Here is a 15695-nt window from a genome sequence, read left to right as displayed (position 1 = left end):
GGTACACAGAAAAGGTTTTCAAAGTTTTAATACCTTAGCTTAGCTTAACATACCAACAACACGGTAGCACGAACAGGGATGGTTAAAAAAAACAACAAAAAAAAAAAACAGCCGTGGCAGCGACACAGTAGTGACACACTAGGACAGCACTAACAGGGCCGGTTAAAAAAAAAATGGCAGTAACACAGCAGCAATACGCTAACGCGACGCTAATAAAAATCATGGAGACACGGGAGTAACCCAGCAGCAACACACTAGCACAGTGCTAACAGGGCGCAGCGCTAGCAGGGCCGGTTTAAAAACAAAACATACCGGTAAAAGTCACTTCCTCTGCACATATATTCCACCAGTCTAACTCTTACCTTTTCCGCATATGTGCCCCCTTGCGGCCACTAGAAAAAAATGCACAAATTAGCCACATCACCGCGTAAGCCGCAGGGTTGAAACCGTGTGGAAAAAAGTCGCGTTTTATAGGCCGGAAATTACGGTGGGTATTTATTTTTTTTTGTATACGATAAGCAGTGAGGACCAATGTGGGTGGATTAATTAATACAAGTACCTTTCAACAAATTACATTAATTAACAGAGTTGTGTTTCAATCAATTATAATAGTGTGAAAAGCTTAATTTCATTATCTAGTTCAAGTAAAAAAAAAAAAAAGAAAAACTAAACACGTGAATACACTCACTTTCCACATATTCAGTGAAATATTTCATGATTTTAACCCTAACCCAAAATTACCATCCCTAGAAATTCAAATACTTTTAGTAGTACTGCATGTTTACAGCTGTTGGTTGAAGAAGCAAATACGGTACATATTTGGTGTATGCTAGTACAATATTCAGATTCAAGTAAACAGTAATCCAATTTGGAAAAAAAGCCTGTAATGCTATTACAACTATAAGGTTAATAAGTAATGGTTAGTAATAATATCACTCATTTTTTTAGCATTTGAACAAGTGTACATGTTAAACAATGCAAAATATGATGTCAACAACCAAGTTAACGAGTTACTTTTTCCTTTAGTCAGAGGACTGTTGGCAATGGCGGTGTCTCTGGCCGCCATGACAGGCTGGAGTAATTATTATTATTATTTTTTTGATAAATAAACATTTCTTCATTTCTTGTGCTGTGAAATCTCGCCCAAGTTTTTGTCAATGAGAAAATGGAGACCCCAGGCCGCTTCTGTTGGTTAAGCGGACCGGACTGAAGCGAGCCATTGATTACCGTCCCCTGAAGGACAAAGCTGAGGATGGCTGAGAGAGAGAGAGAGAGAGAGAGAGAGAGAGAGAGAGAGAGAGAAAGAGGGAGAGAGAGATGGAGGGCAGGAGAAACACAAGATGAGAGCGAAATCTTAGCCAAAATAATCGCATTACTTCAATATTTCGTCCTGAGCTTCGAGTGTAGCGCTTTCACATTTGACATTTCCCAGACAACGGGCCTAGATCGTTTGAGGATCTGTAACCCACACCTCCCCGGGGAAGGGGGGGTTGGATTTTTGACCGTAACGTATGGTGGCGATGGAACGTTTTTAGCCTAATGAGGCCAGTTCCGAACTTGGCAGAGGTCGAGCGCCGGTGCTTGAAACAAATCTCTCCCTCGTGTTTTCGTTGTGTTATTGCTGTTAATTTTGAGGCAGCATCTCGGCTGTGGATGACGCACGCACGGATGCTGAAATGTCTGAGAAATTCTCGCTAGCTACGATTAGCGAGCTGTCAGGGTAAAATTGTTGATGGTAGGTGAAGTCGGACTCGGGTCTGTATGTCTTATTGAAGACCCTGAAAAACCCTCGGAGCTTAGCTCAGGAGTTTCTCCATATTTGCTTGGCTTTTGTACAGATATTTATGCATCCTCCCATATTACAAAAACATAGCGTGAAAACAGTAAAGGGCGGCATGGTGGTGCAGATGGAAAGTTCACAGTTCTTAGGACCCGTGTTCAAATCCAGGCCTCGCCTGTGTGGAGTTTGCACATTCTCCCCGTGCCTGCGTGGCTTTTCTCCAGGCGCTCCGGTTTCCTCACGCATCCCAAAAACATACATTCAATGGTGGAGCAACACCTGAAGAGAGGCATAATGACAATAACAATGGGCAGATGAAGTGACGGTGACTTTGTCGATAGAGCGGGTCATCCAGCGACCTGAGGGTTGGTGGTTTCGATCCAAACCCTGACTATTTGCTCTGGAAGTGTCCCCGGGCAAGACCTTGTTGCCTAGAGGTTGGCATTATGAGTGAGAACACATATTTTGTATTGCCCGAAATATATTTGTTGTCTGGCGGCACGGTGGGTCAGCTGGTAAAACATTGTCCTCACAGTTCTGAGGACTCAGGTTTGATCCCGGGCCCCCGCCTGTGCGGAGTTTGCATGTTCTCCCCGTGCCTGCGTGGGTTTACCTCCGGCACTCCGGTTTCCTCCCACATCCCAAAAACATGCAACATTAATTGGAGACTCTAAATTGCCACTAGGTGTGATTTTGCTGGGGCTGTTGTCTGTCTCTATGTGCCCTGCAATTGGCTGGCAACCAGTTCAGGGTGTACCCCCGCCTCCTGCCCGTTGACGGCTGGGATAGGCTCCAGCACTGCTGTGGCCCTTGTGAGGATAAGCTGTTGTCGTGCTGGATGTTTTGTTTTTGTGTCTAATCATCAGCATCTGTTCTGTCACCACTAGAGTCCTCCTTCATGGTCTCCGCCTCATCACGGACTCCATCGGTAACCTACGGCGACTCCTTCGACCTCCTGTGCTTGGTCAAGCCCCGGCACAACCCCCGCGTGCCCGCCTCGGTCACCTGGCGCTTCATGCCGGCCGGCGCGGAGGCCCCCGGCGAGGGCGAGTTCAAGGAGCTGGTGACTTTCACCCGGGAGGGCACGCTGCAGTGGGGGGAGCAGCTGCTCGGCCTGGGCACCCGCACCACCGTGGACCGCTCGCACTCCAACACCAACTTCCGGCTGTCCGTGACGCGGGCCGGGCGCCACGAGGCGGGCAAGTACCAGTGCACCGCCGTCCTGTGGAGGAAAAACTACGACGACAGCTGGAGCCGGGTGGCCAACCGCACGTCCAACCTGCTCGGAATCAGCGTCCTCCAACCAGGTAAAGACGAGGTTCTGATGAGTTCTCTAGAGATGAGAGGATGACCGCTTTCTATAATTGCTCTTGGTCTACGGTTTGGCCGCTAATAGAAGTGTGTTTGCAGACGTGGGCATTTTCTGTGCGCACCGGGGTGGGGTCTCCTAATGGAGCTCGGCGAATAGATGGCAAAAGAGGCCACGGGAAGAAAGAACAAAGCGGGAAGACGGCAAGGGAGGAACCGAGACAGTCGGGTCAGAGCGGGGAAATTGTGATAAAGAGAGCGAGAGCCGTCTCTCCTTGAGCTCGGGTTTTTCTCAGCGGAGGCATTAAACTTTCCACGCCACCTGCACCGGACCTTTTGCGACACACACACACTCCCAATTAGTGGCCAAAGTCCGACAACAAATGGGCACACACTGGCCCAATTGAGCACAGTCTCGTATGGCACAATACATAATTCATAACGCAGGTGAGGTGGGGGGGAAAAGGCCCTGCGGTACCTGAAGAACCAATTTGGAGGGAGAATGGCCAAGTCACATGATTTTGATAAGCGATCGTCTGAAAGGCAAATTGTTAGCGTGTCATGCAACGTTTTCATGCACAAACTAAAATTACGTGGGAAAAAAAAAAGCAGGCACTCCAGTTACGACGTTTTGCCACAATTTCAAGCGGTTAAGACGGGCTAATGGCCATAACTATCCTAGCATGTCTGATTGCTTTTTTTGGAGACAAATTTAGCACAATAATTACAAGTTGTTTACCGCCGTTTCTTTAGGCTTCACCCATTTGTTGAAACTATTTTTATCTTGTACAGCCCCCCCCCCCCCCCCACTCCACACACATACACTCCCTAATCGTGGGGAATTGGGAACAAGCCGACTACAAATAGCCCATAAAGTTATTATAATTGCTTTTAATCACGTTCTTTACCAGTGGTCCCCAACCTTTTTTTTTTTTTCTAGTTGTCATTCACAGCGATCTTATTTTTCTGGACGCTCAGCCTGCACGTTGGCCCTTCCGGTCAGCACCGAGGTCTCACCATCATCCTAAAGTTGTGCTGAAAGAAATGACAAAAAAAGTCTGTTTTCCTAATGTATTATTGTAATAAATCCGACGAAATGATTATTATATTTGACAATCCTCTCCTGTGGATTCAGGCTTTACACACAAAAAGTTTTCAAAGTTTTAATACCTTAGCTTAGCCTAACATAGCAACAACACGGTACCATGAACTAGGCTGGTTAAAAAAAAAAAAAAACATACCGGTAAAAAAAAAAAAAACAGCCACGGCAGCTACACAGTAGCAACACGGTAGGACAACACAAACAGGGACAGTTAAAAAAAATCACTGAGACACGGCAGTGACACAGCAGCAACAGGCTTGTTTAAAAAAAAAAATATATATATATATATATATATATATATATATATAATATATATATATATATATATATATATATATATATATACCGGTAAAAGTCACTTCCTCGGCACATATATTCCACCAGCGTCACTCTTACCTTTTACCTTTACCTTACTCACATTGAAACCAACATTGAAACACGAGATATTTTAGATAGTTTATAGGAGATAGTTTAACGCTAGCGCCGCGCTAACACTAATGCTAATTGCGCCAGTTAAAAAAAAAAAAAAACATACCGGTAAAAATCACAGAGAGACAGCAGTAACACGCTAGCGGAGCGTTAACAGGGCCGGACCGGTAAACGTCACTTCTTCGGCACATATATTCCACCGGTCTCACACTTATCCTTTCCTGGTCGAGTGCCCCCTCTCGGACGCGAGCCGCACAAATTAGCCACATCACCTCATAAGCCGCAGGGTTGAACGCGTGTGATGATCATCATAATGATCAACTCTGGCACATCACCCAATTATGTACCCAGCTATGTTTACGTCACAACCGCAGGACCACATCTCAGTCAAAAACCGAAGACCCGCTATACTGCACCTGTATCTTTCTTTTTGTAAGAAATCCTACGAAAGACTTATGAGCGTGCCTGGCGGTTTGTCAGTTTGTGTCCTTTAGCGTGCCTGCAGGCAACATCGGCGCTAACAAAGCGAGACTTGCTTGATCGATAAGTCTTTCACAGTGAGACAGAGGAATGTAGTCACATGATCGGACCTGACCGTGTCTCATTGATTCCCCCCCTCCACCACCCGCCGACGCGCAGCGGCGCACACAAATAAGCGAGCGCGCGCACTGAGCGCGACATTGCCAGATAGCGAGCGTCGCGTCTGCGTTGTGACCTCGGCCGTCCGCGCAGAAGACGCCGGCGTCGAGTGGCCTTTCAGGAGTTATTTGGAAATCGCCTCATCATCCTGAAAGCTCATTTACTTTCCCCGCTAGGGACTTGCGCTCTAACCCTCAGTGTCTACAGGGGAATGCGTTCAAGGTCTGGGGGGTAAAGTGGTCAGCCATCCTGCTGTTCCATCCGTGACAATGATCATGCGATAAGTTGTCAACTGGGAAGTCCCTCAGCTGGTGTGACAAAGCAATCATTGTGTACTTCTTGCTTGAAATTCCTTCATATTAAGAGAAAAGAGACATTTCTCAGTCCTTGCCACGCCGTGTCCTTCGCGTCTGGGGACCTTCACTCACACAGATGGTTTGTTTCCGCTTCCTCTCTATTTTCCGAGAGTGCTGGCCGATAAGGCCCGAGTATTCTGTCCCCTCGCAAAGTCTGTGTTGCGAAAAGAGGCGCGAACAAACACAGCGACTGACCAAACTCAGTAATTGAGCGAGTCTAAATCATCAAGTATGAGCACATTGTATAGGCGAGTACTCAAATAGAAGTACTTGTACCCAGCCTCAAAAACCATGGTAACGGTGCGTCACTACTAAATCCCTTTTTCTTGTACCCTCAGTTGTGTATGAAGTGCTACTTCCACAAGAAAGAATCCGTTTGATTTCCCGTCATTTCCGACCTACAAGCTACGTCTTTTTTCACACGCTTTCACTCCTGCGGTTCATGCGGTGATGCGGCTAATTTGTGCATGTTTTCTAACAGCCGCTAGGGGGGCACTCGAGCGGGAAAGGTACAAAAGGAGACCGGTGGAATATATGTGCCGAGGAAGTGACTTTTACCAGCCCTGTTAGCGCTGCGCTAGCGTTGGTGCTGTTCTCGCGTGTTGCTGTTGTGTTTGATTGATCTACCATATTTTCCAGCCTACAAGCCGCATCTTTTTTCACACGCTTTCAACTCTGCGGTTTATGCGGCTAATTTGTGGATGTTTTCTAACAGCCGCAAGGGGACACTCGAGCGGAAAAGGTAAAAAAGGAGACCGGTGGAACATATGTGCCGAGGAAGTGACTTTTACCGGCCCTGTTAGCGCTATGCCAGCATGTTGCTGCTGTGTTACTGCCGTGTCTCAGTGATATTTACCGGTAAAGGCCCCGTCACACCATGACGTTCTGGTCAGCGTTCTATAGCGTTTAAAATTAAACGTTGATGAACGCTGGTCTCGGTGAGAACTTTTGTGCATGTTCAAAACTTTTTTTCCGGACCGGCGTTCTCCGCCCATTCCCAGCTATCATTGACGTTCACTCGCGTTCAAACAATGCTCTTCTGGCGCTATCCCGGCGACCATGTGCGACTACCAACGTTTCCTCGGACGCTATAGAACGCTGACCAGAACGTCATGGTGTGACGGGGCCTTAAGTTTTATTTTACCCGGCCCTGTTAGCGTTAGCGTTCGCACTAGGGTTACCGCTACCGTGACGCTAACGCTAGCCTGACGGTAACGCTAGTTGTGTTGTGGCTCGGGAGTCACACAAGCCCAGCGCAAAACTTTAAACTCAATCAGTCATCCTCAATCAACAGCTACAAATGCATTCAGAAAGTCGTCACTGAATAAATGTTTTCAACGGGGACAGTAATGCAACCATTTCAGTTTATGCAGTGTTGCGGCTAATTTGTGCATTTTTTCTAACAGCCGCAAGGGGGCACTCGAGCGGAAAAGGTAAAAAGGAGACCGGTGGAATATATGTGGCGAGGAAGTGACTTTTACCGGCCCTGTTAGCGCTGCGCTACCGCGTGTTGCTGATGTGTTACTGTTGATACACACAGCACCTTTGCATTGCTTGTGCGTAGCCTGCCGTTCACACGTCATAAATAGTTCGTTGTCGTGATTGGCCCATTTCGTCACATGCAGTGATTATTAATTTTCTTCGCAGAATCTGTGAGGCTATTGTAAAAAGGTAAAAAAAAAATCTTTCTGCGCTTACTTCACTCGAGCCTCGCATGATTTGGTGAAATCTTGCGTGTGACGTTGTGGTCTGTTGTTGTATTTCAGAAAGTACCGTAATTTCCGGCCGACAACTTTTTTCACACGGTTTCAACCCTGCGGTTTATGCGGTGATGCGGCTAATTTGTGCACTTTTTCTAACGGCCGCAAGGGGGCACTCGAGCGAAAAAGGTAAGAGTGACACCCGAATATATGTGCCGAGGAAGTGACTTTTATCGGCCATGTTAGTGCTGCGCTAGCGTTAGCACTGTGCTAGCGTGCTGCTGCTGTGTTACTGGCGTGTCTCAGTGATATTTACCCGTAAGTTTTGTTTTAACCGTGCCTGTTAGCGTTAGCGCTAGCTTTCGTGCGACGCTAGCATTAGCGCCAACGTTAAACTCTTTCTATGTACCATCTTTCTTTGTAAATATCTGGTGTTTCAATGTGGGCACTTGCTGCTTTTACACAGCTGCCGCGTATGTATGTACCAAATGGTATTTCCTTTACAAATGAGGCTTGTAACCAGGTGCGCTCTGTAGGCCGGGAATTACGGTAGTTCAATCTGTGACTGACTGGCCAACAGTCCCGTCGTGTAGAATCTGACTTGTATGACATCAGGACTGTTCCACTGTTATCATAAAATGCATTTATGATTGCTACTGTCATCGCTGTTATCCACAAAAAAGACGGCAAATTATCTACGGACAAACGTCGTCGAAGGTGCTCCTCGATGAGCGGAAGCAAAAGGATTACGCCGATTTTCATTTCCCGTCAGTATCACCGACAGGTGTCCCGATATTTTCGTCTTCCCGCGCATGCGATTGCTCCAAATAACGAGGCGCCAGTAGCCTTGGGGTCTACTTCCTACTTCCTGTCCCAGATTGCCTTAACGGCACTCCCCCGTGGCCCCTACCAGACGAGTTCAGCATACATACAGCGTCCGCCACTTCTATCTTCATTTCTATTAAGCTTGAATTTATCCGGCACAGGCTGCAAGCAGCGGGTGGTCAATTGCTTAGCGCCATCAATCTTGTGTGTGCACGCAACACGCAAACACAGCAGGAAGGGGGGTTGGGGGGGCCTAACCTCCCACGGCCCGTGTTTAATTTTCTTACAGGATCTCCCCCAACGTAATCCCCCCGCAAGACATTAGCGCATGTGATTCCGTACACAAGGCCGCATTATTATTACATTTCACCTGATTGGGTCTTGCTGCAGCACAATAACGGCAAACACGTGTTCAGCACGACGGCTCGCCGGGGGAAGCTTCCGTTCGCCACGACACAATCTAATATTGTCGCGCGTAAAAGTGCGCGCGCGCGCAAACGCACACAAATAATTATGCGGAATTTTCCCTAATGGAAGTGGAGTTTAGATTAATGATGGTTTGGGGAGTTCAATAAATTTTTCTCATCATTTTAGCTGCCGCGTGTCTAGCACGAGGAGGAGGACATTAAGAGGTTATTGGCGGGGCTGGAAGGATGATCGGGATGTCGCCTGGGGGAGGATGGAGGGGGAACAGAAAGAGGCTGTCCCACTTAAGGACTGCACTACCCCCGTAAACTTTTGACTACACTTCCTTCTGTTAATCACGGGGAAAATGTACAATCAATTAATTGGTACGTTCTCATTTTTAGGACACATTAGTTGCTTCCGTGCTATGGCTAGGAAGAGTATCACAGATGCATTATTTGCCTCGAGGATGCTCATGGGAAAGTACAGAGAAGCTCAGAAGGAGTTTCATTGTGTTTTTGTGGATCTAGAGAAAGCCTATGACAGAGTACCAAGAGAGGAACTGTGGTACTGCATGCGCAAGTCCGGTGTGGCGGAGAAATATGTTAGAATAGTACAGGACATGTATGAGGGCAGCAGAACAGCGGTGAGATGTGCCGTAGGTGTGTCAGAAGAATTTAAGGTGGAAGTGGGACTGCATCAGGGATCGACACTGAGCCCCTTCCTGTTTGCGGTTGTAATGGATAGGCTGACAGATGAGGTTAGCCTGGAATCCCCTTGGACTATGATGCTCACCGATGATATTGTGATATGCAGTGAAAGCAGGGAGCAAGCGGAGGAACAGTTAGAAAGATGGAGGTACGCACTGGAAAGGAGAGGAATGAAAATTAGCCAAAGCAAAACAGAATATATGTGCGTGAATGTGAGGGGCAGAGGAGGAGGAGTGAAGCTCCAGGGAGAAGAGATGGCCAGGGTGGATGACTTCAAATACTTGGGGTCAACAATACAGAGCAATGGAGAGTGTGGTAAGGAAGTGAAGAAACGGGTCCAACCAGGTTGGAACAGCTGGCGGAAGGTGTCTGGTGTTCTATGTGACAGAAGAGTCTCCGCTAGGATGAAGGGCAAAGTTTATAAAAAAAGTGGTGAGGCCGGACATGATGGACGGATTAAAGACGGTGGCACTGAAGAAACAACAGGAAGCAGAACTGGAGGTGGCAGAAATGACAATGTTGAGGTTCTCGCTAGGGGTGTTTATCGAAATACAAATGAATCGTTCGTCCCTGTAGTATTGTGAAATAGTGGTCCAACGAATGAGAAATCCAATTTGATGATTTGAAAACTGTTGAACCTTCTGGACTGGCGTATTTTTAGGTGCCGTGTCTCTTGGTTTTTTTTTTTTTTTGTTATCTTTCATTTAAAATGGCTTACCTTCACCAGGATCCCTTGCCACAGCTAGAAACCCGGGGTCTGTTTGACGCTCGTCAGTGCCATGAATCATTCTGGCTGACATTCCAGCTAGCCTACTGGCTACTTAGCTCGCTTACTTACTTACCATGCTGCTCTATGAATCTTTCAAGCTGTGTTGGATAAAGTTTCTCTCATTCAATCTGCCATAGACGCTCCTTCTTAGCAATAACTCCTTTTTTGCCTTCTGGTGTTGCGGTTCCATGTTATCCGTCCAGCTGATTGAAACTATGGAAAATACAAGACAACTTCAGTGGCAAGCTGTTTTTTTTTGGGGTGTGGGGGTAACTTTATGGAGATCTCAAAATGGCAGCACCCGTAAAATGAACTGAAGTTTTCGGCATTGCAGCTTTTGTGAGAATAAATTATAGAGACTATTAAATTAATGTCATTTGTTTAAGTTCAAATGCAAAAGTTTTTATGGCTGGGTTCCACGTGACGTCACGCTTGTTCATCCGGGTACTTGACCGCCATTGTTGCAGACGAGCAGTCAGCTGTCCGGCGTCATCACGCCAGATTTTTGTTGCGTGTACGGATGTGGAAATCTCGGAAACGGAGACAGTGGGAAGCGATTTTTCCGTGTCCCAAAGATGAGATTGCATGAAGGAGAAGATACAGTTATCTGAGTTATCGGGAAAAACGGCAACAAAAGTGGCTTGCAAATATACGACGTGCATATCTGAACGAAGCTCGAGTACACAAGGCAACTGGTTAGTTGATGGTCTGTTCTGATCAAACGTGTATTTCTAGTGTCCGGATATTCAACTTCAGGGAAGTCTTTCAGATCCTTTGAAGTACGTCGTCGTGGAGAGTATATGGATCGATATCTTCACAGAGTTTGACCTTCTGTACATATCTAGCTTGGGGAAATCATCAAGTGAGTTAAAGTAGGTAGAAAACATCCGCCGCACGTTGCATTGGTGATGTCGTCGGCAAAGGCCTAGTTTGTCTGTAGAAATGGCGGCGATTATCACGTGATTGCAACCCAAGAAATGGGAATATTTTTTTGTTTTCATGGGGATTCACCAGTGATCTGTTCATAGCTCTAGTAACCTGTTGGCTTCACTTTCCATCATGTTGCGTAGCGTTCAGATCTCGTTTTTCTGACTCAACAGTGCCTCTGCTGCCCTCCATTTTGACTCCAAAAAGAATTGCAGACACGTCAGAATTCTCACCGCTCAATTAAGACACAACTAATGTGTTATTACGCCCATCGCTAATTTTCACACCTCACGCTAGCTCTCTCTTGGCCATCTTTCATTTTCATTGTTTCTTATCTGGTTCTCATGTTGCTTTATCTTGTCGCCGCGTGACAAGTGTTGACGATTTACGTCGTCGACTCGCCGCAACTTTATTGTCTCTCTGATAGTTCTCCAGGGTTGTCCTCCCTTTTTTCGTAAGGGCTGGCGCTAGCAGATGCCACACCCCCCTTTTCACGGCGGTGAAGCGCTTGCCACCGAGCCGTTATTGATGGCGACTGCGGCGATCGGAGGTTCTGTCTTATCGGGCCGTGAATAGAAGCTGTCCGTCTTCATTACGGCCCGCCCTCTCATCAGCCGCTCCATCTCTTTCTTCCTGCTTTTTTTCTCCTCCCTCCGCTCATAAGTCTCTTTTAATGTCTTCCCCGGTCCCCGTGCTCTCACTTAGCGGCGTGTTTTTCCTTTGCGAGCGCCCCCCTCAGCTTCTTTCACACGCTTGTGATTTTTTTTTTTTCAATATTTTATAATTCCCTGAGTCCCTCCTCCTCCTCGTAATTCTCTCCATTATGTTTACATTTTTCGCCAAACAGCTTCCTTGCCGGTGTTTCATGAATAATAAGGATACCGTGTTGTGCTCGCCGTTACGGTTGGGGTTATTGCCACTGACGTGGCGGTAAATCTCCTTCTTTGTTTTTCTTTTTGGCTGCTTTACTTTGCCATACCCGCGAGCTCACCTGAGGCGGCACTCTGCGTCCAGGCTGCCTTCTTGCCGCTCTTTCAGGGTTTTCTTCTGCCTGTTTGGGAAAACGCAACCCTCCGGCGCGCGGGGTCATAACGGGCGCCGAGCGACCCGTCTTCCGGGCGTGCACTGAAACAGAAAACAATTTCATGAGAGGCTTTTAATTCGTCACGCTCGTTTTCCAGACTCGCTAGATCGAGCCCGTTGTTGACGTCCTCGCAAAAGCAAACCCGTGTACTGCCCGAGATACGCACACTCCGTTTTTCTCTCAAATTCCATCCGATCTGTGTTTTCTATTTCAAGATGCGTCTTTCCATTTCTCGTAAGCATGTTTCCTCGCGCTTCGTTGCCGCAGCTGTAATTGAAGTCGTAACTCAGTACTAGCTACAGTGATGCACAGCGGTAGCCAAGCAGCAGAGCAGAGCGGGTCGAGCCTCGGCCAGCTCGGACGGCCCTTCTCTTAATCAGCGCAGGTTTTATGCCCGACACTTTCCTACGCAAACGCACCTGTGCTTTAGTTTGATGAGTCTTTTTGTTCTCTGCGTCTTGAAGCCCATTCATCTCTCGTGGGTCGGCTTTCCATCAAGCCAATTCACGTTGAAGCTCTCGTACTGGTGTTGGGGAAGTTCTGAGACCACGAGCAAAAGTTGAAAATTGGCTACAAGTCTTGCGCGCATAATTTTTAGGAAGGGAATATTGTCATTTGAAAGCCACCCACGTTCTACTGCTTTTTCCACCCTTTGAAGAATGAATACTGATGGAAACATTTATGTTTTTCCCGGTGAAAGGAGTAAGTCTACTCTTTCGTCTGATTGGTTTAGCACTCATATAGTCACAGAAGGCAGTGTTCTGTGGGTCTGGAAAGATTACCGTAATCTCCGGCCTACAGAGCGGACCTTCTTATAAGCCTCACTCAGTACATTTGTAAAGGAAATCCCATTTGGTACGTACATAAGCCACACCTGTGTAAAAGCCGCAAGTGCCCGCATTGAAACCCACATTGATATTTCCAAAGAAAGACCGTACACTGAGTTTAATGCTAGCGCTAATGTTAGCCCCGAGCTAGCACTAATACTAGTACTAACTAACAAAACTTACCGGTTAATATCACTGAGGCATCCCAATAACACAGCAGCAACACGCTAGCCCGACGCTAACAGGGCCGGTAAAAGTCACTTCCTCGGCATATATATTCCACCGGTCTCACTCTTACCTTTTCCGCTTGAGTGCCCCCTTGCGGCCGTTAGAAAAAATGCACAAATTAGCTGCATCACCGCATAAGTCGCAGGGTTGAAAGCATGTGAAAAAAGTCGCAGCTGGTACTGAATTATTTTATAACAGACACCTTGTATGATAGGAAGAAACCAAAAGAAAAGTTATTGATGACAGTTAAGCCGACTCAGTGCAAAAGTGCCCGGTACGGTAGTTGCGGCAATAGTGTCACGATTGAGAAAGTAAGTACTAAAGAAAACAAATATGTATTTTGTACTTCCTAACTGAGAGGCATTAGGAAGGAAAGTGTTTGTAACGTCGGTGGAGAGTTGAAGCTTTGTTTGGGTATACATATGTAAATCTTAAAATTAGCGATGTTGGGGGGCCTTAGAAATTTATATCCGTCCGACACAATGGGATCATCAGTATCTCGTCATGCGTTGAGAAACTGGTCTGCCGCACGGAATTCGGGCGGTGCTGTTGCACATCCTTCATTTTCCCGTCCCACCGGCGTGGCGTTGCTCAATGCTGTTGGGATGAAGTGGCTTAGGCGAGGGGCGGCCAGCCAAAGTGAGATGTCGCGGGCGGGATCAAGTCATGTCTCGGGCTTCAGTTCTGACATGCTTGGCAGTGGGAGTGGTGGTGGTGGTGGTGGGGGGGGGGTTCATGGATTAACCCTGGCCCATGCTAATGCTAATGCTAAAGCCAGAGCAAGCTGCCTTAAGATTCAGTAAGTCATTTGGAGTAGATCTGGAGAGGCCACCTGCTGCTTTCCGAAAGCCTTCTCCCCCCCCCCCCCCCCCCCTCCACTAGAGAATGTTATCACTTCTCTCTCACTCTCTCGCTCCTTTTTTTTTTTTTTTAAACATCTTTCATCTTCTCCACTTTCCTAATGGGTAAACCACTTCGTACTGTATGCTTGAAGGTGAGGAAGAGAATCGGCATGACGGCTCTGAACCGTGTCGATTCCACAAGCTAGTCCAAAACTACTACGGCGGAATTGCCAAACTCCCAAGACGAGTCTAAATCAAAATTGACCAACATTTAAAGGAAAAGTACGTCTTCAATGTCTACCTTTTAAACATCCAACTGGGATAACTTCCGGGATAAACATGTCCATCACACTGCACCACACGCGACCTCATTTCAGCGAACATCAAAGGATCAACTTTTAGTCTTTTGTTGTTGTTTTGTGACACTTTTTTCTCTGAAAGAATGGCAGCGCCGCAAGAAGAATATCAGTAAGAATTTACGATGAAGATGTTATTTATTATGAAGAGTTATTTTGTTGCTGGTCACCAGAAGCCACGTTGAGGACTGAGATGGAGTGTTGGTGCCGTTATGTGGTATTGAACAAATATCCAAGTTATAATACAAATATTACTAAAATACAAACAGTTGATGACATTTTAAAAAATGGGCGTGTTCAGAAATGATCTTATCAATGAAATAAGACAGCAAAATTCACTTAAACATTTCCTGCAGGCTTCTACGACACACAAAATTCCAGGTCCCGACCGATCCGTCTCTGATACTGGAGGGCTGAAGTCTACACTTCAGAGCAAATTCCCCAATTTTTTCTCCACTGTAGGAATGAGTGGCATCCACCTTTTTTATTTTTTTATCCTTCAAGTGCAGCGTGCACACACCAGCTAACACTTTTTAGATCAAGTGGCGATCAAATCAGCTCGCGGCGGTTTCACGCAAGAGTGATTGACTTGAACCAGTATTACTCTTAGAAATGTTAGCCTATATACCTTTCGTACTTTTCTTTTTCTAAACCTCTCCAGATAATAAAATTCACTCATCTTTTATATCCCCAATTTGTCATGAGCAAGACTTGGCCGTGTCACCGCCCAGAGCTGTTTGACATTGGGACTGTAATGAGGCAGGCATTTATGTTGGAGTTTTTGTCACGTGCCTTTGCCAATTCGTTGTTTTGTGTTAGTGAGTTGCATTCACTTCCCGTGGGACTCTCCGCTTCTACGCCTAAGTTAGAGTAACCCTAGTCACGGCGATTCTGTGTCCTTTTGTTTGATCCTGACCTGTTGAGTTGTTAGTTTGCCCCACAGTCATCGGACCTTGCTGCGTGTCTTTTGGATCCCGCCTAGCCTAGCGTTTTTGTACCTCTGCCGTGTCGGACTGCTACACCGTGTATGACCCTTTTTCCGGAATAAACTACATTGAACATTATGCCTCTGCCTCGAAGTCCTGCATTTGGGTCCGCCCCCCGTACCGGAGGATACCGGATACCGCAGGAGCGCAAGAAAAATCTGAAATGTGACTGTTACAGTATGTTGCTTCAATGCATCGCCAACAAAAGTCACAGTATATATTTAAAGTTGGCCTTGAACTCTTCTTGGACAAGCTGTCATACATTTCATAGTCTACGGCAGTTTCCAGGGCAACCTCGGCGAACATCACGGCATGGCCCGAGATAACTTAAATAGGACCACAGGGATTTGATCTTCCACTGCGAAAGCGCGGCAACAATTAAGCACAAATTTAATTAAAAGTATGATTGTTGCTTTGCGAAT

General features: G+C 46.6%; 1 protein-coding gene across 5 annotated transcripts in view; it reads left to right on the top strand.

Moving 5' to 3' along the window:
- igsf3 (immunoglobulin superfamily, member 3) overlaps positions 1-15695 on the top strand; it is a 124993-nt gene that overhangs the window by 87997 nt on the left and 21301 nt on the right. For all 5 annotated transcript variants that reach the window (XM_061842513.1, XM_061842511.1, XM_061842512.1 and 2 more), the window contains one exon: positions 2668-3087. In XM_061842513.1, the coding sequence (XP_061698497.1) occupies positions 2668-3087 (420 nt within the window). The remainder of the gene's footprint in view (positions 1-2667; positions 3088-15695) is intronic.

This window comes from Syngnathoides biaculeatus, chromosome 14, assembly GCF_019802595.1.
Source record: "Syngnathoides biaculeatus isolate LvHL_M chromosome 14, ASM1980259v1, whole genome shotgun sequence".
Taxonomy (NCBI): domain Eukaryota; kingdom Metazoa; phylum Chordata; class Actinopteri; order Syngnathiformes; family Syngnathidae; genus Syngnathoides; species Syngnathoides biaculeatus.
This window is presented reverse-complemented; position numbering and strand designations above follow the sequence as displayed.